This window comes from Ascaphus truei, chromosome 2, assembly GCF_040206685.1.
Source record: "Ascaphus truei isolate aAscTru1 chromosome 2, aAscTru1.hap1, whole genome shotgun sequence".
Taxonomy (NCBI): domain Eukaryota; kingdom Metazoa; phylum Chordata; class Amphibia; order Anura; family Ascaphidae; genus Ascaphus; species Ascaphus truei.
This window is the reverse complement of record NC_134484.1, coordinates 470,117,241-470,144,527: the sequence shown is the minus strand read 5'-3', so window position 1 is coordinate 470,144,527 and position 27,287 is coordinate 470,117,241. Positions and strand designations below refer to the sequence as shown.

The 27,287-nt window shown below is 44.8% G+C and overlaps 1 protein-coding gene across 1 annotated transcript; it reads right to left on the bottom strand.

Moving 5' to 3' along the window:
- LOC142488367 (uncharacterized) lies at positions 1-26,525 on the bottom strand. Its single transcript, XM_075588807.1, has 7 exons — positions 26,382-26,525; positions 21,547-21,646; positions 19,873-19,956; positions 6,755-6,865; positions 5,593-5,709; positions 5,014-5,127; positions 1-2,831 (listed from the first exon to the last, which is right to left on the bottom strand). Exons 1-7 carry the CDS (start codon positions 26,412-26,414, stop codon positions 2,161-2,163), a joined length of 1,230 nt encoding a protein of 409 aa, XP_075444922.1. The 5' UTR covers positions 26,415-26,525; the 3' UTR covers positions 1-2,160.
- Positions 26,526-27,287: the final 762 nt, after the last annotated feature.

Genomic DNA, 27,287 nt, shown 5'->3' with positions numbered 1-27,287 from the left:
GAGGTGAAAAGGTCTTTTATGACAATTTATTGTGTATAAAGAGAGAAAAAAAAATAGCACAATGCTTCAGGGGAAGAAAACCTCTCCTTCAGCAGTTGATGTACAAGCAAACAATATCTAAATGTGTATTAAACAGAGTTCCAGTACCTTTCACACCAAAATGTGGCTGCGCAGACGTCACTCCAAATTCATATACTTGTCGCCAGCAATCTCTATACAAATCTCATCGGAAGTGCAGGGGAACAGGTGAGACGTCAGAGAGGGACAAAAAGTGATACTCAAAAAATGGTCATCCAAGATGGCATGAAACCCCAACATCTGGAAACATGCCAGAGTGAACAAATGTAGGTTGTGTACTGTATATCGACAAAAGGATCCCGTCTAAATATAAATGCATGTAATACAATAACAACAAAAGAGCATGGACAATCTAAACAATAACACACACTGAAGACATTGTATCCATATTTAGTAAGTAGCAACTACATGCAGATACATATATACATACATACATACATACATACAGAAGTATTCAGCCCCTGCAATTTTTTCACATTAGCACCCGAGTCATGCTTTCAAATTAGATTTTACATGTACAATCTGCAACTACTCCACAGTGATAGTTAGAAAATGAATATAAAAAAAGATTTACAGAGAAAAACAGATTAATCTCAGTTGCATAAGTATTCAACCCCTTTGCTACTGCAGCCCCAAATCAGCCCGTGTGCAAGTGAATTGTTTGAAAGGTCACATTTATTGAATGGTTTCAGCCGGTGTGTAATCAAACGTGTAGACAATTTCCCTCGGGAATATAAAGACTTTCAAGCTGCAGCTCACATAACGATCCAACAAAGCAACCATGAAGAGCAAGGAGCTTTCCAAACCAGCCGGGGATGAAGCCGTAGAGGCACAGAGCAGGAGAAGGGCACAAGAACATGTCGAAGGCGCCGATTGTCCCTCTCAGCACAGTGACGTCCATCATTAAGAAGTGGAAGATGCATCATACCACCCAGGTCAGGTCACCCTCCCAAACTGAGCACCCGGGCAGCCAGGAAACTGGTTTAGGATCTCACTCCCAAGCCAACAATGACCTGGAGAGATCGGCAGACTTTTTAGACATTTTCTTTGCTGACATTTAACCCCCTTCTCGTATAACCGTATCCTGTTAAACCACTACAGCGCTGTTTGTTTGTTTGAAAAACTGTGCATACATTATTTGAAATTCAACAAAATGTGACATTATTGGTAGAGGATGAATATATAGTCCAAATTTCTCTGGCAAGGTGGTCATATCAAAATATACACATCCCCTAAAAAGGGGTATTGCTATCCCAAACTCAGTGGTCTAGACCCAAATAACGAGTGGATCTCACATCTGAAGTATATCCAAAAAGGAAAGAAATTAGATCACAGATAAAAGAATGAAATATACAGGTTCTGGTTACCACTCACTAGAGGAATTAGGAATCATTTACAAAAAATGTTCCTGCAGACAACATGTTGCAAATGAGCCACTTCAGGGCGGACTTTAACCTTTTTAAACATTGAAATCAAAATGTTAAAAAAAAAAGGTTTAGTTCCTTGTTTATTTTTACATAGGTGAAAAGCCGGAGGCAGTGGAGCTGAATCATGTTAAATTTCAGGTCCGGACACCCCCTGGTTTCCGAGATACTAACCTTATTTAAGAAGCTTTTCTTACTCTGTACCAGCAAAAGGCTTTTTAATGTCCTGCACACGTTGGTGATTGGGGTGGTCTTCATGCAGTATTAAGAACTTCCGGGTCTGCACACAGACTTCTTACCACTGTGAACACAATCGTTTTTAAATAGGCTACACTTGTTCATGAAGTGTTTCCCTTTCTCAGCACACAAAATCTTTCTCACCAGTGGGAACACACGTGTGTGAGAAGGTTTACATTCTGAGAAAAACATTTTTTCCCCCACATTGCAAACATGTTAAATGTTTCCCCACTGTGTGCATCTGCTGGTGTCAAAGGTGGTTTCCCTTATTACTACATTGTTCCGCCATACATCTCTCTCCTGTGTAAATCATCTGGTGTCTGATCTTATGAGTATCTTTGCCCAGACACTGCACATGTGAAAGGTGTCTCCTCCGTGTGAATCTGATGGAGTACCATGAGGCTCCTTTTGAAAACAGGAATTATTTCCCACTCTCTGAACTAGCCAAAGGTTTTTTCCTTGCGTGAATCCGCTGGTGTGCCACGAGGCTCCTCTTCAGAGTAAATTTTTTCCCACATTCTGAGCAAACAAAGGACTTTTCCCCTGTGTGGATATGATAGTGAGCAAAAAGGTCGTGCTCCCGTGTAAAGCTTTTCCCACACACTCTACATTTAAATGGTTTCTCCCCTGTGTGAATCCACTGGTGTGAAAGGAGGTTCCCCTTCTGAATAAAGCTTCGCCCGCATTCTGTACAGGTAAAGGGTCTCTCCCCAGTGTGAATTCGATTGTGTTTGCGGAGGCTCGAAACATCACCAAACTTTCTCCCGCAATCTGAACAGGCAAAAGGTTTCTCCCCGGTGTGGACATGCATGTGCCTGAGCAGGTCCCAGTGACGTGTGAAGCTTTTCCCACATTCACCACAGATAGAAAGCGAAGGTCCTCGAATCCTTCCCGACTGCGTCTCATGTATTGTGTTTGACCCACACTTCGAGTCAGTCTGTGCAGTGTGCTGTACAGTGCCTGCAGATTTATCATGTTGCAATGCTCCTTTGGACATGTCCAACACGTGGCAGAAATCGTTAGCATTTGTTACACCCGGGATGTGCCTGGAAACATCAGAGCTCCAGTTTTGCTCCTCATTTAAGAAGTTCTCTAATAGAAGTAAACAAAAAAAGACTGGTCTGTTATCTTCATAAATATGTTTTATTTATGACTATATTGATGGTGTAAAAAAATTAATAATATATAGTACACTGGAATGAGACAGCAGCAAAGATGAGGCTAGTGCCTCAAGGTCAGGATGAGGATCATATTTTGGTTAAATATGAAAGATATGGCAACATGGTGCAAGTTACAGATTCTTTTGAACAGGAAAACCCAGCTGAGACAGAGCACCAAGAGAGCAAATCAATGAGCCATTGAACAGTATCTGTTGATTAGCTGGTGTTGCCAATCTGACAACAATAACTTGAATCACATAGGCATTAATAGCGCATAAACGTGATTGTTTTCATTAATGTCTCGGTAATGGGTTATCTTACGGCCACCCTGTGCTATTTTAGTGCAGTAGTAAAGTTTTATTTATCTGACAAAAGCCTACTTGGATTTTTTTTATCAACCTCTGAACATTGCTTTTCTGGATAAATCCCTAGTGGTCTGGGTGAAACAGCACCCATATAAGCAATTGATCGATTATTGCCAATAGGTAAACATTAATGTCTAATACATTCCAGCACGTTAAATTAAATGGGCTTTAAGGGGTCTTCCGCCACTGGAAGGTAGCTTACGGCAGAAGACTGCTTAGTAGATAGGACCCAGTCCCTCCAAGTAGGAGTGAGACAATTGGTGATATTTTTAGGGCTTAAAACATTTAAATCTGATAAAGGGGTATTCATTCAAGATATCCTGCTCTTGAGGGTATGTATGTAGGTATGTGTGTATTTTAAGAATTATACAGTTTTTATTGAATCCAATAATATATAATCAGCCTCTATAAACCCTAATCTGTGTGCTCTGTGGTTATACAGTTATATGGCATTCTTAGGATTTGACATCATCAGTGATGTACTCTGTAACCCATGAGATATTCTCTTACTGTATTGCATCCATTTTGTATTATAGATAACCCTATTAAACCGTGGCTTTACCCAGTGTGAATTGCTGGCAGTAGAGGAGCGGTGTCATAAGAGGGCCTTCCGATAAGGGAATACGTAAAGCTAGTCTCGGGACAAATCCCAGCTACAGAGGCAGCAAAACTTATTGTCTCCGGCAGCGGGGAAAGCTGCGTGACTGCCCCGGCCAGGAGGATTATCGCCGTGGGCGGGGGTCTGATCCGGAAGCATGGACCCCCGAAGTATGACCGCAGCAGAACCCGGTCTCCGGAGCTGCGGCTTTTTCGCTTTCCCAGCTGAGGCACAGGAGAAGCAAGTCTTGCTACATATGTAGGTCCAACCCATGTGCACCATCAGGCTAGAACCAGAAGAGGAACGGAGCATTCATCCAGTCTGAGCACCTATATCCCAGGAAAGCAGTGCTGAGACCTTACATCTGCAGCATCAGCACCAAGGTAGCACTGCTCAAAAGATAAAAACTAAGGCTTCGAAAGACAATTATATTGAGTTTACTTAGGTTTCCATCCACTATTGTTATGGCCGCAAGGTTGATTTTCTTTCTTGTAAAGTTTTTACATTTATATATAGAGGTGGGTAAATGTGAAATTATTGTGACATTAGAAAGTGTTAAACTTTTTAAAAGGCTGAAATTACTTGAATGTTATTGTTCATATTGTGCCTTGCAACAAATTCTGATTTCAGGGATATACTATAAGACAGAATCCAATGAAAAAAAAATCTGTAATTTTACTCAACACTGGTGTGATCTGCTAAAGTCTACAAAATGCAAGTTGTTACTGGTACATTTGTATGTTAGTACTTTCCTCTCTATAGCACTGTTCCTGTATAGTACAGTTCCTGTAGAAGTAGTAGCAGCAGCTGGTACAGAATTAACCATCCACCAAAGGACTATAGTGTGACTTTATTAGAAAAGAAAATGCGAATAGAGTGAAGGAGTTTGTGTCCGCTGGATAGCTGGATTCTATCACCTTACAGGAGGACATCACTCTCCACTGGATTGGGCACCTGCCCTTTATAGCTGAAAGATTATGAACCGTGTGGTCCTGTTGATTCCTGGAACGATTAGGGCCACGTATCTGAACATCCGACCAACACACCAACCCTAGTGACTCCAAGTAACACTGCATATTTCCTCAATGTGACACCCTCCCTAGATATAACACGAGCCTAATTGCAACACAAAAGGATGTTACGGTACTCACCATCAACAGTAAATGAAACAATTTCACTCTTTATTGTGGTGAAATGATCCTCCGTGTCCGGCGCTTCTGTCTCTGTCTTAATCTCTAACCTTTCTGGTACAGTCGCTGGAAAATCTGCCGACAAGAAAAGCAGACTCCATCATGTAAAGAAGCTGGCGGTGGGGGGCTCTTCTTGTGATATCACTACAATGAAATACATCATACTGATTCCTAATAAGGGTATTATGTGAGTTGCTTATAAAATCCGTAAGAACTGTGCTCCAGTATATATAATTAGCAAGGACACAGGAGAGACTGCATTCCAAGCCGCACACACAAAGGTTACCACTGTACAATAAACTTCAGCTAAAAAGGGCATCTCTGTTTTCCTCCTGGCGTTAATGCTGAAGGTTTATGGAAGTCGCGGCCCTGGGCATTGCTCAGGCTAATAGGGCCAGGATCTGCTGCACGTGTCAGACCTTTCTCTCCACCCAGCAACCGTGGCGACTTTCCATTAACTCTGAATACCCCCTGGAAAGGTGACTATGCTTATTATTACAAGACGGGCTTGATGCTGCACAAGGATTTTATGATATTCACCATGGACAGTAAATGAAATAATTTCACTCTTTATTGGGGTCAGACGTTCCTCGGTGTTTGGCTCTTCTGTCTCTGACTTAATCTCTAACCTCTCCTCCGGCACAACCACTGGGAAACCTGGCAATGAGGAAAGGAAAATACATCCTGTAAAGCTGGGAGTGGGGGCTCCTCTGAGATCCCTATAAATAGTTAAAAACAAGGCTAGGAAGGGTATTGGGAGGGAAACAGCTCTTGTGACAGTGATATATATTGTTGATAGGGTGCTATAAGAAGCGTAAGACAGTAGGAGCAGATGCTTTGAGAGGCAAAAAAAAAGCGCTCCTTTTAGATAGCACTCGAATCAAAGTAGTGAAATGATTGCTTGAGTTCAAACTTAAGGGTTTTTTTTAATTAAAAGTTATTAGGAAATAACAGACAAGCAGTGACGTTTGGACAACACGTAAATTAAATTAAAAGGAGTGGATCATGCCACACACTGGTGAGAAAAGTAGATAGTTCTGATTGCTCCCAAGCCTCTGTATACCTAGAATTTGATTGGTGAGTGTGTGTGGATAGACACACGAGTTATAATTCCTGAGAGCGCTGAACAATGTGACTTAAAGAGCAGAATTGAGTTACCTGGAGGTCAGACCATTAGTGGCTCATAGTATCCGTTTTTTTCTCCTGTAATGTGGAAAAAACAGCAATCATTTCACTACTGTGATTGGAGTGCTGTCTAAAAGGAGCGCTTTTCTCGCCTCTGCACGGATATCACTCTACAGAAATGCTTCATACCGATTCGTAAGGGTATCATTTTACTGGCTTATAAAGTATAGAAGAGGGTCAGTGCTCAAGTAGATAAGCAGGACCCCACAAGAGATTGCACAGATCCCAACCCATACACAAATAGTCATAAGAAAGTTACCACTGAACAATAAACTACCTGAAAAGGGTGAGCAGGCTCCACTTTCTGGTGCCCCTGACTAATACTGAATATATATAACTTGTCTGGTCTTGTAGGATTCCTGGGACATATAGGGCAAGGACCACACTTCAGCAGGTGTCTTGGTCCAGAACTCTCAATCTACCCAACAACCCTAGTTACTTTATAAAAAAAAACCTACATACTCTCTAAATGTGACCTTCCTTCTTGATGTTACACAAAATAATTTAGGATACTCACTGACAGTAGATGTAACCATTTCACTCTTTATTGGGGTCAGATGTTCCTCAGTGTTCGGCGATTCTTTCTCCGATTTAATCTCTAGCCTCCCTGATACAAACACTGGGAAACCTGCCAACAAGAAAAGTAAAATCCATCATGTAAAGCCGAGAGTGGGGATCTCTTCTTGTGATCGCTGCTCCTCAGATATTGGTAGAATAATTACTTGCTGAAAAGCAATGTGTTGAAAGCCACCTGCCAGATAAGGTCTAAAAGAGGTTAAGGCATATTACATCTTACCCGCTGATGTTTGTACCCAAATCAGAAAACAAAAATGCGTAAATTTGGGTGTTTGACGAACAGAATCTTTGTCCAATCATGGTAATTTCTCATTGCAAGATATCCAGCCCACTGCCTTTTTACTTCTTCTCCCTTGTGAAGTTAACTGTCCATACATTATTTTTCTGGTCTCTTCGGGTAATACCCAGCATACATCTCTCCATACTTCTTTGGGTTGTCTGAAGCTTCTGAATTACCGTTGCTTTTAGTGTTCAAGTTCACATCCATAGATGAGCACAGGCAGAATATACTGGTCAAACACTTTCCTCTTCAGATACCTCGTACTGCAGATCATCTGGTCTCATCCAAATGTGCTGCACCCCATCTTCATTCTCCTACTGATTTAAATTTGAAAAGCTCCCATCTCTTGACACTTGCTCTGAAAAACAGACCTCTATGGCACCTGGATAATGGAGATGAAGATCTTCCTTAACACATGGATCCTTTCCGGTATAAGAACTTCCGGATTGCTTTAGATCTGATGATGTCTTTTTAACCTCAGAGAATAGGAGACAAGGAAACAATACATGCCACCATAGTGTATTACCCTTACGATAGAAATAGCTGCTGGTGATCAGGGATACTTAGGCAGAGGGTACATTGAAGTATAAAATGTAATAATCCATATGGAGACAAAAATAAACATAAAAATGTGTACACATGCACAAATATCTTCTTTCCTCCGCCGAGTAAAACTTGGAATCCTAATCACGGAAAGTTACTAGGATACAAGCCTTAGTATGTGGATTCCACTGGCGTTCTGGTCCCAAATTGGTAGCTGCAGCTGGGTCTCAGTCTCTCCGATCAGCCGCGCGGTCCCGACTCCTCAGACTCGTCGCCGCTCAGCCTCTCCTACTGACGTCCCTTCCATCTACGGGGTCCTCGCTGTGCCACAACACCCTACGCGTTTCAAGACTCTAATTGTGGGTCTCTTCCTCAGGGGTGCCTCTTGACACTTGCTGGCAAAGATAAATAGTCAAACTTATAGTTCTATTAATTTATTGTGATCTCTGTAGAGTTGACACATCATAGGTGATAAGTGTTCCCCGTTGTTTTTCATTCCCTTTTCTTCCCAATTTAATGTCCTGAAACAATTCAACTGTTGCTGTGTAAAAGTTTTGGTGACACGGTTGCCTCCCGGTTAAACTCACTTGCCGATCCTTATCTTGCTAGTTCAGCATGTAAAGTATATGTTAGGACGTGATCCAAAACACACATAAATTTCCCACTCGCATCCTGTGAGAAAAATCAGGCTTTTTTCCAACACAAGTGGACTTTAAACAGGTTTGTGGGGTCTTCTGTGATGAATGTTAGGCTCCCGTTGTATATAAGTAGGAAAAAGAAAGAGAACAAATATAGCTTTTTATGGTTAAAAAGACTGGTACAACAGTGAAAATACACTCAAATGCTCCCAGACAAATAAGGCATTGTGACCACTCTGGGTCGGAAGACAATGCCAACCGGAGGCTCCACCCCATAGGCACCGGCTCTCGGATCCTCCGCGCTTGCGTCACCGAGGACGCGGCAGGGCGAGTAACGCCCTCACACTGGTGCAAAAGGGGAAGCGGACACCTCACAGTAACTCTGTTCACCCGTCAATCCACACAACACACATTCCTGTATAGAGATTATTATTAATATATGTGAGTTAAAGTGCAACACATTTATCAATACACTTGCCCTAAAGAAATGTATCCTCATGTTTTCTATGGCAAGATAGGAGACACACTTGTGATTTATTTGTGATTAACACTCGTTTGTCTCTTTTAGAATTGTACGCCCATACTTCATCCTGTTGGATCAACGATTGTGTAATTAGCTGCACTTTCTTTTTGAGGGTCGTTTTACTTGTATATTGCACCGTGATCATGCACACTACAGATTACATCTCCCATCTTGATGTGGATGGAAGGGTGAGCAGAGTTACTGTGAGGTGTCCGCTTCCCCTTTTGCACCCATGCGAGAGCGACTCGCCCTGCCCCTTCCTCTGTGATCATCGCAAGCGCGGATGCGCACGCAGGCGGGAGGATCCCAGAGCCGGTGCCGGTGGAGCCTCCGGTTGGCATTACCTTCAGACCCAGAGTTGTCACAATGCCGTGTCTGCCTGGGAGCATGCGAGTGTATTTCCACTGCTGTACCAGTCTATTTAACCATGAAAAGCTATATTTGCACTATGTGCTCTATTTCTTTTTCCTACTTATATACAACGGGAGCCTAATATTCATCACAGAATACGGTCTTGCATGACTTGAAAAAACACTGGATTTTTCTCACACCACGTGAGTGGGAAATGTAGCGTTTTGGATCTCATAAGATATATTTAGCGGTGTTGCATTATTGTTGTCTATTTCTCTCTCGTACTTGTGTCAAGTTTACACTTTGGATTGGTTGCTGTTCTTGCTTGTGGATCTTTGGAAACATCCTTTTGTAAAAGCTGCATCTTCTCCAAGGTTGTTTTGTACTAAGTGGCATTTTCCTTTTTTGCCCCCCCATCACAGATTTTAGATAGCGATTTAATTATTAACTTGTCCCCTAGTCCAGGGGTGCGCCCCCTCCCTGCTTGCGCCCCCTCCTTTGCCTCATCTCCGGCTCTCTGCGTCAAATGACGCTGCGGGATCACGCGACGTCGCGTTGCCATGGCAAGGTAGCGTCACATGACCCCACGGTGTCACTTGATGCCGTGTTGCCGAAGACCAGGTAAGTGAAGTTGCAGATGCCTCCCGCGGTCCCCCGGCATTAATTTAAATACCTTGGGGAAAGAGTGCGGGGCCTATGCAACGCTGCATCCCCCCATAATAATCTGACGCCCCCCTGCCCTTATTATCAACCTTATTGGTTAAGCACACCTTATTGGTCAGCCTTATTGGTTAGGCACGCATATAGTCAACCTTATTGGTTAAGCACACACATTCTCTCACTGGTTAACACTGAGGAATATATTTTTTCACTTGTCCCATTTGCTTGATAAATATCAAATGTATGCTTCTCTGACCCTTGGTCTTCTGTCTACACCCCATCCATTAAGAATGAGAAATGCTTTTTCAAATCTATGACTCCTAAGCGGAGTGGTAGATGGTATTCATTACGTTGGAAAATTCCTCATTGTGCTGCTTGGATGTGGGCCATTGTTTTGTGTTCTCTAAGATGGGCGAAGTCCAGGGTCTGTTGCAGCGGATTAGCGAGTAGACGGATTGATGTGTAGCTCTTAAGGTCGTCTTTGTCTCCTATCTTGTGGAGTAGTGTAACTAGGGCGTTACTCCACTGTTCTAGAATTTTCCTTTTCTTCAAGCAGCGGGGTAAAGAGTTTTGCGAGTTACTTTCCAGATTTCAGTTGTAATTGCAGCTTTCCCTGGGGCCTGCCTCTACTTAATAGATTTTATTGCCTTTGTCACTTTTCCATGTTACATCATGGGTTGTTTTTCTTTCTCTTCCTCTGATGGATTATGCCAGGTTTTATCTCTTCCTCTGCTGGATTATGCCAGGTTTAATCTCTTCCTCTGCTGGATTATGCCAGGTTTTATCTGTATTCTTATACAATCTCATATCCAAAAAAAAAAAAACCTTAGGATCCAGCGTACATTTTTAGGAGCCAGTATTTGAAGGGGATAGAAAACGTGAGATGCTGTTACCAGCATCCCCTTATCGGCGGCTGTGTGTACGTTACACACAGAGTGAGGTGTGTATACACACACACACACACAATATATATATATATATATATATATATATTTATATAATTACACACACACACACACACTTCTCTTATTTGCCTGCAGTGTAGGACTGGGGTCGGACTAATAGCTGCTTTATATCAGTGTGTGCAGACTGTATATGTATATCTATATAGGATACTGGGATCTGACTGCAAACGTACAATAGCTACTATATTTTAGTCTTACTGTACAGGGTATTTAATGTGAATTCTAACAAAAAAGACCAGATCCTCACCTTGCTGCAGCTATGAGAGAAAGAGATGTGGCTACCAAAGTCCTGCAATGATTGGCAGATCTCTGGGTGAGGTCATGACATTTTACAGAAGGGATTCAGGGACTTGTAGTTCATCCATCTGTAAATGCTATACTATTGGAAGTGGCGCAGTACTACAACTCCCAGAAGCCCCTGCAGAAAAAAAGCAGATCACATGACAAGCAGCAGCCCTAAACCACAGGATTCCCCGAGTGGATTTTTAGACCAAAAATAAAAAAAGATGATCCGAGTGACTGCACACCTTTGCAAACGGCGGAACTCACAAGCCAGGAGTATAAGTAAAAAACTTTATTAGGACTACATTAAAAAAAAAAAAAAAACATCCACAAAGAGCTCCTCCTCCCACGCGTTTCACGCTGCTAGTGGCGCTTTTTCAAGGAGAGGATTTTTAGACGTCTGGGCGACCAGGTGCCTGGGATTCTCCCCCCCCCATGATATAGACGTCTTCGGCCCTCTTTATAAGAAGTGTAGTCTTATTGTTGATCCATCATCATGTTTGAGTGCGATAACTTGAATCTGCCAAATCATAAGTCGCTGCTTCGTCTTCTTTAAGCTATTTTTATCTTCTCTAAATCATCTTCACCCCATCACAACTACATTTTCTTACACCTTCGGTTATACGCTTGTGGATAGTCTTGTACACAGCTCTGCATAGTACATTTCTTGTATCTTGGGATTGCTTCTTTTAGTCATCCTGTTTTTTGTCAGAGATCCCTCAAGGTTTTTTGTCACCTTAATTTACACTACTCTGAAGTGTTTCATAATTGTTAAAGTGTCCTAAAGCGGTCACGGTAGGGGTAGCCAGCCTCACATAATAAAAAGGGGAAGCCCGGCTGGCTGCCCCAGAACCGTGTGTAATGGCCGCCTCTGTGAGGCTCATTTGGTGTGTATGTAACGTATTGTGTGTAACCTTTTCTAGATGAGAGCTATGTCACTGTGTGATATCTGGAAGGGGGAAAACTGTATGAATTGGGGAACGGGGACTGTATAATAAAAAACACTTTTATTCCCTATGTTAGCACGTTCCCCGCACAGTTAGCAAGCCCATATGTAATTTGTGTTGTCAGCATGTCTACGCGTGCCGAGCCAGTAATTCATTTAGCTGGGCTGCCTACGGAGAAATGCCGGCTCATGACAGAAGCTGGGAGCGGCGTGAAATGTTAAGCAGGGAAGGGCTGACACTCAGGTCCAGAGTCTTTGTTCTCCCGAGACGCTGAGGCGCATACTCTTAGTCCCCGTAGACACGATTGCCATTGGCCAATTCAAATTTCACGCTCACCAGCGGCTCCGTCCCCGAGGGGCGGTCTAGAGTCCTTCAGCCGGCCCCCTCCTCTGATTGGTGCATCCTGGCGAGCCCTCGTCCTCCTGCTCCATGAAAAGTATTTTCACCAATTGTGTATTCACTGATATAGCCTTTATTGATTTAGAACACCATTCACTTGATTTGAATTAATATTCTTGTATTACCCTCTTCATTAGAACGCCTGAGCTTTTCTTTCCATGAAACGTATAGCAGACCGAGGGCTATGAAAATAGCGCAGCTGATCAGAGAACCAGAACAGTTTGGGAGTTGATCGGAGACACGGCTGGCGGGATTTTCAAAAGTGTTATTGATCGAATAGCCCAGAGAAGCCAGGTAAGATGTTCAAGGCAATTCTACTGAAGAAGGCCCCTGCACCTAGTTTGAGGTGAGATTCTTGCCACACAGACCCCCGGTTGGTGAGTGTTTCATTGTGATTATGTATTTTGTATGTTTGCTGTCCTACCAGAATACATTTTCATTTATTCAACTATCGTGTCCTGCCTGGTGATAGTGGATCCCATGGTTTCAGTGTTAACAGTTCTGGTTCCCTGTGACACTAGCCCATTTCATGCTTTATTCCATTTTTTTTTAATTGCAGATTTTTATTTTTCTTGAAGAATAAATTCACATTCTGCCAATTATGTCCCCGTCTCCAGGTTCAATCTTGTGGTCGTAATTATACTTAGCAACTGATGCGTCATTTTTTTTTTTTTTTTTTTTTTCCCCTGCATGGAAATCGCCGATAATGATCTTGAGATGACAATATCCTTTGATGTGAAGTTGGTTGATTTCATGGTGTATGTCTTCCACTTGATGGTCTGTGCGACTTGATAATAGGGCGTATACTTGGATAATGACACTTTTCTCTCATCAAATGAATGACGATGCTGTCTGCTCGTTCCAATAAGCTTTAATTATCCACCATGTTGTTTCTCCATCTCATTAATGATTAAGCTTAGGCCTCGGGCATGGTCAGCGCGCTCTCGCTTACCAGTGAGCCCCTGCAGCCGCAATGGGAGCGGCTTTAGCAGGGGCGTGCGGAAGCGTAGGTCTTATCCAAATTTTAGATTTCGCTCTCATGGGAGCGCAGGGCCGGTCACGTGAGCGGTTCGCCCAATGAGGGCGAACCAGCTCCGTGACGTCACTGGCCCGCCCCCCCGACGGCGCGCTAACCAAGGCCAGGGAAAGCACCCGCTTTCCCTCAGCACGGCTGCTGCAACCCTGGGCGCAGCCTTACTCAGAGTCTTCACTTTTCCGTAGCTCTGTAATAGAATAGGTGCCTGCTTTTAAATATAAGGCCTTCATCTTTTCTTCCAACTTCACTAAGGCCAACAATATTCAATGTAAATCTTTCCAAGCTCGTCTTTCCATTTTTTGGAATAATGCTGCTTCACAGGAGTCTGCCAATTATTATAGGTACCCAGTTTAGATTTAAATGACAGCTTTTCTGCAACCTCAGAGGAATGTTAAGAGCCCTCGGCCTCCCTGCCTTCTTGCTAAATGCTGTTAAGCTCAGGTAAAAATCTGGCCTCCACAGCATGAAAACCATTGCTTTTTTGGCATCTTTCATATTACGGGGTTAAGGCATTACTTGTCATACTGGTCTCATTTAGTTTGGCAAGTACCTTCCCCAATTTAGCCAGGTATATTGTTCAAGCTTTCATAGTATGGTTAAACCACAAGTGCCACTATACATCTTCTTAAAACACCCGCTTCCACTTTGAGGCAGTGAGCTAAGGATATACAGGGTTTTCATTTCTGTGCATCTATAACCTATTTTCAACCCTTCTCAATACACTGCTGGATGAAAGCCTCCCCAATGATAGCAATAGATATTAGGAAAACTCCAGTACAATGCAGAATTAGACTTTATTTGACATGTAAACTCCTGACAGAGCCTCTCGCAAGAACACAGAATACATACAAAGTGAGCCCTTAAATACCCCGTGAAAGAAAGCCGGTTTACAAAATGGTGCGAAGAATATGGAAATCACTTGTGACAACATGTGAAGAAACAAGGAAGAATATTTGGTGGCTGTACATCAGTAACAAAATAATGAGCTACATGGAAGGCACCCTAAATAAACCAACCATCAAAGAGTAATGTTGCCACAATCAAGCAGACCATGCTATAAAAGTATTGTTACCTCAGAGGCCCGCAATAATAGAAACATGTCAGCCCATCAGCTCAGGGACAAAGAACCACAGGTATAATACAGTAGCAGAATAAATGCCATCAATCGCAATGGATCCGGTCATGGTTAAATCTAATCCGTGTGGGTACAGCATTAAGGGAATACCAGGATGTTTGTAGAAGTGCTGCCGGGCCTGTTCAAATGAAGAGCTCATCTATACGACAGTACACCCAAGATATTCGGTGAGTACGTAGCATCAGCTAGTATATGGCGACAGTCAGATTTATGCAATAGTGCAGGCGGTGGCCATATTAAAGCCCATAGCTGCACTTGCCAGAAGTAATGTGTGTAGTGCAATGTTGATGACTGAGCATCTTGTAGCACTGCTCACCCAGTGGGCAAATTTATTATTATTTTTTTTTTTTAAAGAAATTATCGAGAGTGGTTAAAAAAAAAAAAAAAAAAAAAAAAAAAAATTCACCCCACCTGTATCGGTTGAGTATATAAATGATTTGGGGGAATGTCAGACAGTGATCTTATGGCTTGTTTCTAAACATGCGTGAGCTCAAGGTGTGTTTTTGCGTGTGTATTGAGCAGTGTAGAGATGGCCTAGTAACCAGACGTTGGAATGTAGTTGTGGAAGGAAGTGTTAATTGGGTTGAAATCACTCATGAGTGTGAATGAACACGGGGAGCATTGGAATTTGTTACAACAAAAGTCTCTCCAATTTGGAGGCGTCTGTAATTTAAAAAACAAAAAAAAGGTACATTTCCGTTTGAAAGTGCAAAACACCGACAGTGCGTTTTAAAGCCAAGCGAGAGCTCTGCCTCGTTAAAGTGTATAAGAGGACGAATTATGTACTATGGTCTTGTGTATCGTTCGGCTCGTGGTGATCTTCTGTTTTCCATGGCTCCTGCAGCATGACTTGGGCTCCTGCGTGCTGGTGGTTCTGCGCCTATACAACGTTTTTGTATCATTTGGTTAGTGCTGGAGTCGGTGAAGTCCGAGTCACTGCCAGTCGTCACAGGGCTAAATGAGGTGAAGGTCCTGGGCTGTCTTCGTCTGGGACGTCGGCGCCCTGCAGGTTGTTTGTTGAAGCCCTGTAGCCACCTGTACACTCGGTGCTCTCTATAATCTTGGACAACCTGGTTAAATGTTGTTCTCTTGAATGCCAATAAATCCTCTCTGTATTTGTCAATGTACGTAGAGAGTCTCTGTAGCCAATCTTGGGAGGTGTCATCACAGAGGGTATCCAAGTGTTGTACTTCAAACGTGGATATGTCAGTCTTTACGGCAGCAAGCTCTTTACCCACATATTCAACAACATGGAGGATGAGGTCCAGGGAGCACTTATTCAGTATAGCACACCAGCGCTGGCAGAATTCAGGATTCCATCGTCCTATCGTTGGAATTCTATTAATGCGGAAACCCCTTGGGATCTGCTTTTCCCGATGATAATCAGAGAGTGTGACGGCGTGCAGGTAGAGATCTACTTCACGCTTCTTTAGTCGCGATAATTCGTTGTACAGTTCATTGGGCGTCGGAGGCCCAAACATGTCCAGGAAGGATTCTTCAAATAGCATCTTCTTGGCATCAATGTCTGAAAACGATATGATCTTAGCTCCACACATACTGCTAAATTTTCCCACAGCAAGTCGGGAGGGTGTGTTAAATATTAGTCATGGAACACGCCTCTAGTAAAAGGCAAAGTAAGCATCTGGCTTGGGTGTTACTGCAGTAGTAAAAGCACCATAATCTTGGGGGAGACACACACACACACACAAAACCCCAACAGTAACCACAAGTCAAGAAGTTTCAGACAACGCAATATTCAGCTTGCATCTCTTCATACATTTAAGTGGAGACAAGAAGAACAGATGGGTTTAAACCTAACAAGTGTCTGTGACATCACATGGGTGAAGAAATTAAAATAGCAGTGGGCCGGACACATCGCAAGAAAAAAAAAAAAATTGATCATAGTTGGACAAAGATTATACTCTACAACAGGGGTGCACAAAGTGTGACATGTACCTCCCACCCTAGCATTCGCACCTCCCCCCTACGACCCAGCTGGCAGCAGGTAAGGGATGTTACAGAGGCCTCACCCGGCATTTAATTTAAATGCCTTGGGGAAGGGTGCGGGGCCTCTGTAACCGCCGCACCACCCAATACTCTACTGAATTCTAAAGGAAAGTTAAAAGACCAAAGATGACAAATCAAATGTAAGATGGGAGGATGAAAATCAGAAAATATGCTGGAGCAACGTTGAGAAGAGGCTTTGCAATCGCAGTACCTGGAAGATTAAGATTCTCTTGTACTGTGGAACTTGTGCGGGTAGGTTCAACCATACTATGAAAGCTTGAACGGTATACCCAGCTAAAGTGAGAAAGGTACTTGCCAACATGCAAATGAGGCCGGCAGGGAAAGTAAGGCCTCAACCGCTAAATATGGAAGCCAACGAAAAACAAAATGGCCCTCATTCTCCGGAGGCCGAATTGTCGCTAGGTTTGACAGCGTTCAGGAAGAAGGCATTGAGACAGAGGGTGCCAAGAATACCCGAGGTTAAAACAAAAAAAGTCACAATTAAAACTAAATCTGGCTACATAAAACTGCTGGACCTGCTCCATGGAAGCAATATGGCAAAAGCTGGGAGACGAGCTTAAAAAGATTAAAATAGGATGGTCATGATAAAGCCATGCAAGAGTTAAAGTTTGGTCAGTATGGCAGCCAAGAGGGCCACCTCCTTTCTAAAAGAACAACCAAGTAAATGCACATATGGGCCTATGAAGAGGAGATGAGCGTCTCAATGATCTCAGATGTACAGAAAAGTGAATAATCAATGGAGTAAGTCTCATTGATAACAAGAGGTGGAGAAATACACGCGATGGAAACAGCAGCCAGAATCTTCAGTGGCAAGTATGGTTACGGCAAAAGAAAATGAACGCGGACGCAACGGAATAAAGAATGGAATTTACTATATCCTACCTAACAGAGGACGTGGCTGAAGACTGCACAACCATCAACTGTTTTGACACAAGTGATCACCGCCGATTTGTTTGCTGCAAATTACTTCTGGATACAAAAGATGGAAAGAAGAAAACTGATGAAATAGTCGACAAAAACCATTATGAACCTCAAGAATGCATGGAAACAATTATAAATAACTTGTGCAGATTGTAGTTGAAAGAGCAGAACACTATAGGAATCGCTCACAGAGAGCATAATACAATGTACAGTCATGTGAAAAAGAAAGTACACCCTCTTTGAATTCCATGGTTTTACATATCAGGACATAATAACAATCATCTGTACCTTAGCAGGCCTTAAAATTAGGTACACAATGTAATATGTCATGTGTTGTTCATCTGTGGTTGTATTTACCTAATTTTAAGACCTGCTAAGGAACAGATGATTGTTATGATGTCCTGATATGTAAAACCATAGAATTCAAAGAGGGTGTACTTTCTTTTTCACACAACTGTACATAGAGAGGTAAGTGGCACTCCAGTACTCACAAGTGTACCTGTGATGCTGAAAACATTACTTGTGCTCTTTCCTCCTAGATCCTGGCAGCACATGGCAAAATTGGAGTTGGAAGGAGGCGGCACACAGGCCGCAATGGCATATACAAAGCTTACGCCATGTTTTATTGCAATGGTTGTCAGTAGGTACAGCAAAGTAAAAAGGTTTCAGGGCACACTGCACCCATCTGAGGGCCTAGAGAAGAAGCTGGTTTCATGGTGGATACAACCACATCCAAATCCAACAAGAAGTGATCTCCCGAAGTAATGAATACGATTCACCCCCCAGTCTAGGGTGGGCAGCTTACGAAAAAGCATGTATTCTGTGCACACCTCAGCAGTTTGAAAGGCAGAAAGATTGTGTTGACGTGTACATTAATATCATAAAATAACATTTACAAGAATGTCACATTAACCATTAGATTACATAGATTAGACACGAGCAAGAGAAGGATCAGCAAGGGGGTGCAATAGGAGAAACACCCTGTCACAAAAGCCCAGCACCACTTGAATTGTAATGGACATTAAATTGGAAAGAAAAAAATAAATAAACGATGAATACTTGAGTCACCTATGATTCGCAGGCAAAATTGTTTTTTTTTAGCTTCAAGCAGCAAATGAGTGGACTCGCTGGAGCAATAAAAAACATACATGCATACATATACATATACATACATAGCCTCAATATGAAGTACAATAACTTAATACAAAGTCAGGTTCAACTAATGTGTCAAAGATCAAAACAAATGGAATAGAACTAGAAGTTGAAGACTAGGTCTACCTTGGCCGGCAAGTAACAATGGATGAACCTTTTCACTAAATCAATAGGACACTGAAGATGAGATGAAGGCATTTGGAAGAAACATGGCAAATTTGCAAGGGAGCCTTCTACGGTGCCTCAAAAAGACAGCATTTGACCAGCGTATTGTGCCTGTGCCGATGTATAGATATGAAACTTGGACCCTAAATGCAAAGACAAGTCAGGAGCTTCAGACAACTCAAAGAAGTAGAGTGATGCATGCTGGGTATTTCCCAAAGAGAAGAAAAAAAAAAAAGAAAAAAAAAAAAAAAAATCGCAGTGGGCCAAACATATTGCAAAAATGTTTACAATTTTTTTTTATTTTTTTAAATCGACCATGGTTGGACAAAGATGGTACTCGGCTGGAGTAAGAAGAGAACATGAAATCAGAACACTTGTTGGAGAAACGTGGAGAAGGGGACGCAGACGCAGCACCTGGAAGCTTCACCTAGCAGTGAATCGACAAGGGCTGAAAATCCTAAAAACTTACTGAAATATGAATGTTAGACAAACATGATGTTTCTCAAATGAGAAATGCAGACTCGTAACTCTGCCGTGACCGCATTTTGCATTACAAAATATTTATTAAATTGTTGCATATAAAATTTAAAAAAAAATTTAAGTGAACACTTTTCGTTAATCAGAAGATTCCACAGCCCTGGTCTGTTAACATTTCCCACAGGCAACAATTTTACATAAATGTAATTTTTGTGCTTTTTAAAAAAAAATTATTTTTTATTTATACGTGTCATTAATATTTAACACAATATTTATTTACAACTATTTTAAATATGTTTCCTAATGTAATGCCAGTGCAAATGGGAGGAGAGTTATGGGCCAGGGACCTATACCCCTTGTTTACAAACATTTTCTCGTTTGAGACCTATCATATACTCCTAATGCTCTACTGTATGTATTTTGGCCATCGTTTCTTGTCCACCCAGAAGGCTCAGCGACTTCCTATTAGGTGGCAAGCAACTCTGAATATTCCCTATAAAAAGGTGACCATGACATGACAGCCTTGGTGCTATTCAAAATAATCTTATGGTGCATACCACTGAAGGGTTTGTGGACCTCAGTGTCTGCCTCTTCTTTCTCCAACTTCATCTTTAACCTCTCCGGTACAACCATTGGAAAACCTGCCAACGAGAAAAGGAAAATGGCGGTGTCACATTTAAAGTGTCTGGCAGAGTTAATATCTCTGGATGTTTTCTTTCTATATCTTTAATCGTGGACGCATTCTGAAGATCTCGACTAACATTATGATTCATTTCTTCAAACAGGTATGTTTCCTCGAGCTGAATTCGCCCATCAATTGCAGAAGACCGTAAAATTTAATTAACTATTTGGGTATGTTTCTGTGAGTTGATAAGGCAGACCCCACCCTTAATTGTTAGTCAATTGCATGTGATCAGAGTATTTAAGAGACTATCTTGGCTGTGTCACATTTAAAGTGTCTGGCAGAGTTAATGTTGGAGGTGAAGATAAGAGGAAATTCTGGACTCTGCACAACAACAACAACAACAACTTTGCAACGGTGAGAACTTTACTTTCTAAATGCTGTTATTATTTGGAATCTTCCTAGTCTCCAGTACCTGGACTGTCTCTCCTCCTGCATCTCACTATGCCCTCCCTATTGCTTTTTCCGTTTACGGTTTCCTCACTCCTTTGTGAATGTCTCTGTTCTCTCCAACGTCCCCACTCCCCACTGCACCATTATTTATATACCTCTCTCCCAACAACTTCTTTACCCCTCAATAAAAAAAACACCCACACAAATCCTCTATTTACACCCTCTATCTACTCCTTCCTGCTGCTGGGGATCTCCCCTAAGCCTGAAGCCAGACACACCTGATCTCACCCACGCCTCCCTGCCATTTCTTCAGCTGTAAATGGTGTTAACCTTATGATTTAATACTGATAACCTTAAAACTCGCCCCACAAATAAAGCATCCCAATAGCCTGCACTCATGGCTATTGTCCCACAGTCGCTCCTACCACCCATTGTGACCAAGCACTGCCATCTACAGCACTTAGTTCCTCACCTGCTGTCTCTGTAAGTTTCCCATTAAACCTCTTAGATTGTAAGCTCTTCGGGGCAGGGATTTCCTTTCCTATAGACTGATTTTGCTGCACTTATTGTATTATTATAATTCCCTGTACTGTATTCTTTTTGAAGCAATGAGAACACTTTTGGCGCTCTATAAAGAAATACAATACAAATCCATTGTGAAAAGCTGGGAGTGGGGGCTATTCTTGTGATATCTCCTCCTGATATTGTATAATAGAATACCTGTTGTAAAGCAATGTGTTACCAACCTGTCTGGCAGGAAAGAGCTTAAAGATTAAGGCATATTACATCTTACCTGCTGATTGGATAAAACAATCAGAAAACAGGGTTCATTGGTTTGGGTGTTTGACCCGCAGAACAAGATACAGTATTCCCTTATTATATACTGTAGATTTCAAAGCCTTAACAATTGAGTGAAAATTGTGACTCATCACAAGATCACTCACAGAATTCTGTGAGTGATCTTGTGATGAGTCACAATTTTCACTCAATTGTTAATACTATTAACCATTGTATATAGGTAGCACCCATTCATGTCATAAATAGACATTAAGAAAACATTATTATTAATAAATCCATTTATCTAAGTTTAGTGAGCGGTGTGGTATGTCTTTTGTGTTTTAGATTTCAAAGCCAGCACAATATCTCCCGTACTCACTTAAGTGTGGGTCCAGGCTGGTACTGGGCAGTGCTCCTCTGGATGTGTGGAAATAAGAGGTCCCTTGATCCATACTTACTGTGCATGAGCTGTGTATAGTCTATAGGAAAAAGAAGCACAAGTAATAAATATGCAGCATGATCCCTTGTATAGGACAAACCAACAGTATAAGCTTCCAAACCTGTGTATTTACACAAAACCCATCTCAAGAGGAGGCGAAGACAGGGAGGGGCACAGAGAAACACATGGCCAGATGCAAAACGTGTTCAGGGCATCCATACAAACAGCGTCTTCGTGAAACAGCAACAAACCGTTCTGCAGTACCAATGAATTTATTAACAAAAACCAGAGTTAGGAATCACAGAGCAGCCCCCTAACTAGGTAATCTTTACTTTCTGGGGGGACAAAATTCCTTTGTACTCAATGAGATTTTCTCTGATAATCCAGTGCCAGTTTCCTCCGGTTTTATAGCAGTGAGACGTTCCCCTACTGACGCTCCATCTCTCTCCCCCCTTTCTATTTCATACAGTGAAAAGTGGGCAATACGGAGTACAAATAATTTCTACTCGCCTTACCCCTATTTAATAGGGGGAGAAATGGGGTATTTGATCCCTTCTACCCTCATCTCCCTTCTTCCTTCCTTTTCAGGTACCTAATTTGTACTAGTCAGGAACATCCTGAAATTCCACCGAATAACGAGATATTTACCATGAGCCCACCACACCCCTAATAACACACAGCAAGTAGATAATCGGTGTCCTCAGTACGGAGCTGCCCCACGTCATAATCGTCCATAATGACCTCCATCACCCAGACTGATTTGCACCAGGACCTCTTTATCAACAAAGTGGGATCTTTATAAATACAGATCCAATTCTGCATGTGCAGCGGTCACAATTATTGTAAGAACCAGGTCACGTACCAACGTTACACGTCACCCAGTCTAAAACAGAAAGTGTGGAATTTGTCCTAGTTTATATTTTTCTTCCTGATGAGATATTGAAGGCTGGGAGGACAAAAAAACCAAGCTCAAATGTAGCCACGCATTTCATGGTCATTTTATTTACTAAAGAATCACCAAGATTTAACTGTTAAACAGGTCACTTCCTTCCTAGCAGCAGGGGGAGAAGGGATCTTTAACCCTTTGCAGCCAGAGAGGACTACAAAACATAGGGAGCCTGAACCCCCCTGAAAGCCACCCAAGAGGATTCTGGGATAGAAGACTGTGCCAGTGTGAATCAGTAAAGGGAGGTTAATCACCAGAGGATACTTTTTGAGAAAAGGTATAAGTATTGCATTCTGGGTGTGATTCCTTTGCGGTGACCAGGACTGGCTTTTACTCATTTTGGTGCTGTGTTTACATTAAACAATTTATACTCTGGAAAAAAAGTGTGTGTCTCAGACTTAGAATAAGATTATAGTGGGCGCGCGCAAACGACGGAGCGTGCGGCGTCGCGCCTGTCGCCCGAGCGATGTGTGCACGGTAGATGGAGGCGATGGGGAGGCGTGGCCTCGATGTCACCAGGCTGGTTCGTTCTCATTGGTTGAACCTCTCACGTGACGCGGCCGTCGCGCTAAAAGACAATCATTTGTCTTTCCAAAAACCTGCGCGCTGTCGCTCATCGCTCACTATGGGCGGACTCATAGCGCTCCTGCCTTTTGTTTGCAACGCGTGCGCTCACTATAATCTTAGCCTTAAATTCCTTACAAAAGCTGTTAAAAAAAAGGTAACGGTATAATTCAGTGGTGACCAACCCCAGTCCTCAAGGGCCACCAACAGGCCAGGTATTGGGATATCCCTGCTTCAGCACAGGTGGCTCAATCATTGACCCAGCCACAATGAATAAGCCACATGTGCTGAAGCAGGGATATCCCAATACGTGGCCTGTTGGTGGCCCTGAGAACAGGACGTGGCCACCCCTTTCCCACCCTGTCCATATCAGAGACAAAGATAAGGGGAGCAGGGGTATCCTGCTGCACAAACTGAAAAAGGGAGCAGCCCAAGGAAAGCAAACCTCTCCCAGATCTCCGCTCAGGGTCAGAGTGTGGCGCAGGCGGCGATACCGGTTACTCAATTAAAGTGTAAATAGCACAGCAAGCAGAGAGGAAGGGACGACAGCAAGCAGAGAGGAGGGGGGGGGGGGACAACAGCAAGCAGAGAGGAAGGGGGGGGGGACGACAGCAAGCAGAGAGGAAGGGGGGGGGGGACAACAGCAAGCAGAGAGGAAGGGACGACAGCAAGCAGAGAGGAAGGGGGGGGACAACAGCAAGCAGAGAGGAAGGGGGGGGGGACAACAGCAAGCAGAGAGGAAGGGGGGGGGTAGCCAGCAGAGAGGAAGGGGGGGGGGGTAGCCAGCAGAGAGGAAGGGGGGGGGAAACAGCCAGCAGAGAGGAAGGGGGGGGGAAACAGCCAGCAGAGAGGAAGGGGGGGGGGAAACAGCCAGCAGAGAGGAAGGGGGGGGGGGAACAGCAAGCAGAGAGGAAGGGGGGGGGGGGAACAGCAAGCAGAGAGGAAGGGGGGGGGGGACAGCAAGCAGAGAGGAAGGCGGGGGGGGAAAGCAAGCAGAGAGGAAGGCGGGGGGGGGAAAGCAAGCAGAGAGGAAGGCGGGGGGGGAAAGCAAGCAGAGAGGAAGGCGGGGGGGGAAAGCAAGCAGAGAGGAAGGCGGGGGGGGAAAGCAAGCAGAGAGGAAGGGGGGGGAAAGCAAGCAGAGAGGAAGGGGGGGGGGAAAGCAAGCAGAGAGGAAGGGGGGGGGAAGCAAGCAGAGAGGAAGGGGGGGGGAAAGCAAGCAGAGAGGAAGGGGGGGGGAAAGCAAGCAGAGAGGAAGGGGGGGGGAAAGCAAGCAGAGAGGAAGGGGGGGGGGAACAGCAAGCAGAGAGGAAGGGGGGGGAAAGCAAGCAGAGAGGAAGGGGGGGGGAAAGCAAGCAGAGAGGAAGGGGGGGGGAAAGCAAGCAGAGAGGAAGGGGGGGGGGAAAGCAAGCAGAGAGGAAGGGGGGGGGGAAAGCAAGCAGAGAGGAAGGGGGGGGGAAAGCAAGCAGAGAGGAAGGGGGGGGGGAAGCAAGCAGAGAGGAAGGGGGGGGGAAAGCAAGCAGAGAGGAAGGGGGGGGGAAAGCAAGCAGAGAGGAAGGGGGGGGGAAAGCAAGCAGAGAGGAAGGGGGGGGGGAACAGCAAGCAGAGAGGAAGGGGGGGGGAACAGCAAGCAGAGAGGAAGGGGGGGGGAAAGCAAGCAGAGAGGAAGGGGGGGGGGAAAGCAAGCAGAGAGGAAGGGGGGGGGAAAGCAAGCAGAGAGGAAGGGGGGGGGAAAGCAAGCAGAGAGGAAGGGGGGGGGAACAGCAAGCAGAGAGGAAGGGGGGGGGGAACAGCAAGCAGAGAGGAAGGGGGGGGGGGAACAGCAAGCAGAGAGGAAGGGGGGGGGGTAGCCAGCAAGCAGAGAGGAAATGGGGGGGGTAGCCAGCAAGCAGAGAGGAAGGGGAGGGGTAGCCAGCAGAGAGGAAGGGGGGGGGGGGAACAGCAAGCAGAGGAAAGGGGGGGGGGGGGGAACAGCAAGCAGAGGAAAGGGGGGGGGGGACAGCAAGCAGAGGAAAGGGGGGGGGGGAACAGCAAGCAGAGGAAAGGGGGGGGGGGGAACAGCAAGCAGAGAGGAAGGGGGGGGGACAGCAAGCAGAGAGGAAGGGGGGGGGAACAGCAAGCAGAGAGGAAGGGGGGGGGAACAGCAAGCAGAGAGGAAGGGGGGGGGAACAGCAAGCAGAGAGGAAGGGGGGGGGGAACAGCAAGCAGAGAGGAAGGGGGGGGGGGGGGGACAGCAAGCAGAGAGGAAGGGGGGGGGGAACAGCAAGCAGAGAGGAAGGGGGGGGGGAACAGCAAGCAGAGAGGAAGGGGGGGGGAACAGCAAGCAGAGAGGAAGGGGGGGGGAACAGCAAGCAGAGAGGAAGGGGGGGGGGAACAGCAAGCAGAGAGGAAGGGGGGGGGGGGAACAGCAAGCAGAGAGGAAGGGGGGGGGAACAGCAAGCAGAGAGGAAGGGGGGGGGGAACAGCAAGCAGAGAGGAAGGGGGGGGGAAACAGCAAGCAGAGAGGAAGGGAGGGGAAACAGCAAGCAGAGAGGAAGGGGGGGGGAAACAGCAAGCAGAGAGGAAGGGGGGGGGAACAGCAAGCAGAGAGGAAGGGGGGGGAACAGCAAGCAGAGAGGAAGGGGGGGAAACAGCAAGCAGAGAGGAAGGGGGGGGGAAACAGCAAGCAGAGAGGAAGGGGGGGGGGAAACAGCAAGCAGAGAGGAAGGGGGGGGGGGAAACAGCAAGCAGGGAGGAAGGGGGGGGGGGAAACAGCAAGCAGAGAGGAAGGGGGGGGGGGGAAACAGCAAGCAGAGAGGAAGGGGGGGGGGGGAAACAGCAAGCAGAGAGGAAGGAGGGGGGAAACAGCAAGCAGAGAGGAAGGGGGGGGGGGAAAGCAAGCAGAGAGGAAGGGGGGGGGAAGCAAGCAGAGGGGAAGGGGGGGGGGGAACAGCAAGCAGAGGGGAAGGGGGGGGGGGAACAGCAAGCAGAGGGGAAGGGGGGGGGGGGGGAAGCAAGCAGAGAGGAAGGGGGGGGGAAAGCAAGCAGAGAGGAAGGGGGGGGACAGCAAGCAGAGAGGAAGGGGGGGGGGTAGCCAGCAGAGAGGAAGGGGGGGGGAAAGCAAGCAGAGAGGAAGGGGGGGGATAGCCAGCACAGAGGAAGGGGGGGGGGGGGGTGAGGGCACAGCCAGCAGAGAGGAAGGGGGGGGGGGGTATGTATAAGAGAGATACATGAGACGCCCCCTCCCCAGGTACAGACAGAAGCGCAGTGAGATCCGGCCCCCACTCACCTGTGTGCACCTCTCCCCAATGTGTCTCTGCATCCGGCCGCGGGGTCTCTTTATATGGAGGGTCTCTTTATATGGAGGGTCTCTTTATATGGGGGTCTCCTCCGGGCTCTATAACACCCCCCCTCTCCCCCTCTCACTTCCTTTTCCTTGGGTTTTTTTTTCTTAAACAAACTTTATTGAATTGAAACAATATGTCAGAAACACTGCTCCTCGCCCTCACACTCACCCTCTCGCTCACCCTCACCCTCTCACTCACCCCCTCACTCACCCTCTCACTCACCCTCTCACACACACTCACCCTCACACACACCCTCACACACACTCACCTTCACACTCACCCTCTCTCGTCTCCTCACTATAATCACTGCTACATTTTCCTGGGTGGATATGAAACGCAGCCAGGAAAATACTCACAGTATTGTCACGATTCAGGGGGAAGAGATTGAAATCACATTTACCACAGAACACGTTAAAAACAAACGCGGGACTCCCACAGACAGAAAGGGGTTACATGATATTTATGAAGGAGAATGGAATTCCCAACAGGTCAGGTTTTCAGGCTATCCCTGCTTCAGCACAGGTGGCTCAGTCAAAGACACATTGACCTCTTCTGTTGACTCCTGAGCAAGATCCCAAGAAAAAATATATATATATATATATATATAGATATATATATATATATATATATCTATATATATATATATATATATCCAGAAACTGCATTTGTGTTAAACCATCCATTTCTGTAATCACCTGTTAAGATTATGTAGTCAGCTTTTGCTGAAATACAATTTCTAATGTATTCAACTTCTGCCAAATTACATTTCCTCTTTGCTCAGGATTTTGCTAAGATACTTTTTATGCTAAGATAGTTGTGTAGTCAGTTTCCTGCTGGTTTAATCAGTA

What these genes read in the sequence shown, in the direction of transcription:
- LOC142488367 (XM_075588807.1), bottom strand. Translation starts at nt 26,414, where the DNA reads ATGCAGAGACACATTGGGGAGAGGTGCACACAG. An exon ending in GGTCCACAAACCCTTCAGTG is followed by an intron (nt 6,866 to 19,872) that starts GTATGCACCATA and finishes TCTTGTTGGCAG; the next exon opens with GTTTCCCAGTGTTTGTATCA. An exon ending in AATGGTTACATCTACTGTCA is followed by an intron (nt 5,710 to 6,754) that starts GTGAGTATCCTA and finishes CCTCATTGCCAG; the next exon opens with GTTTCCCAGTGGTTGTGCCG.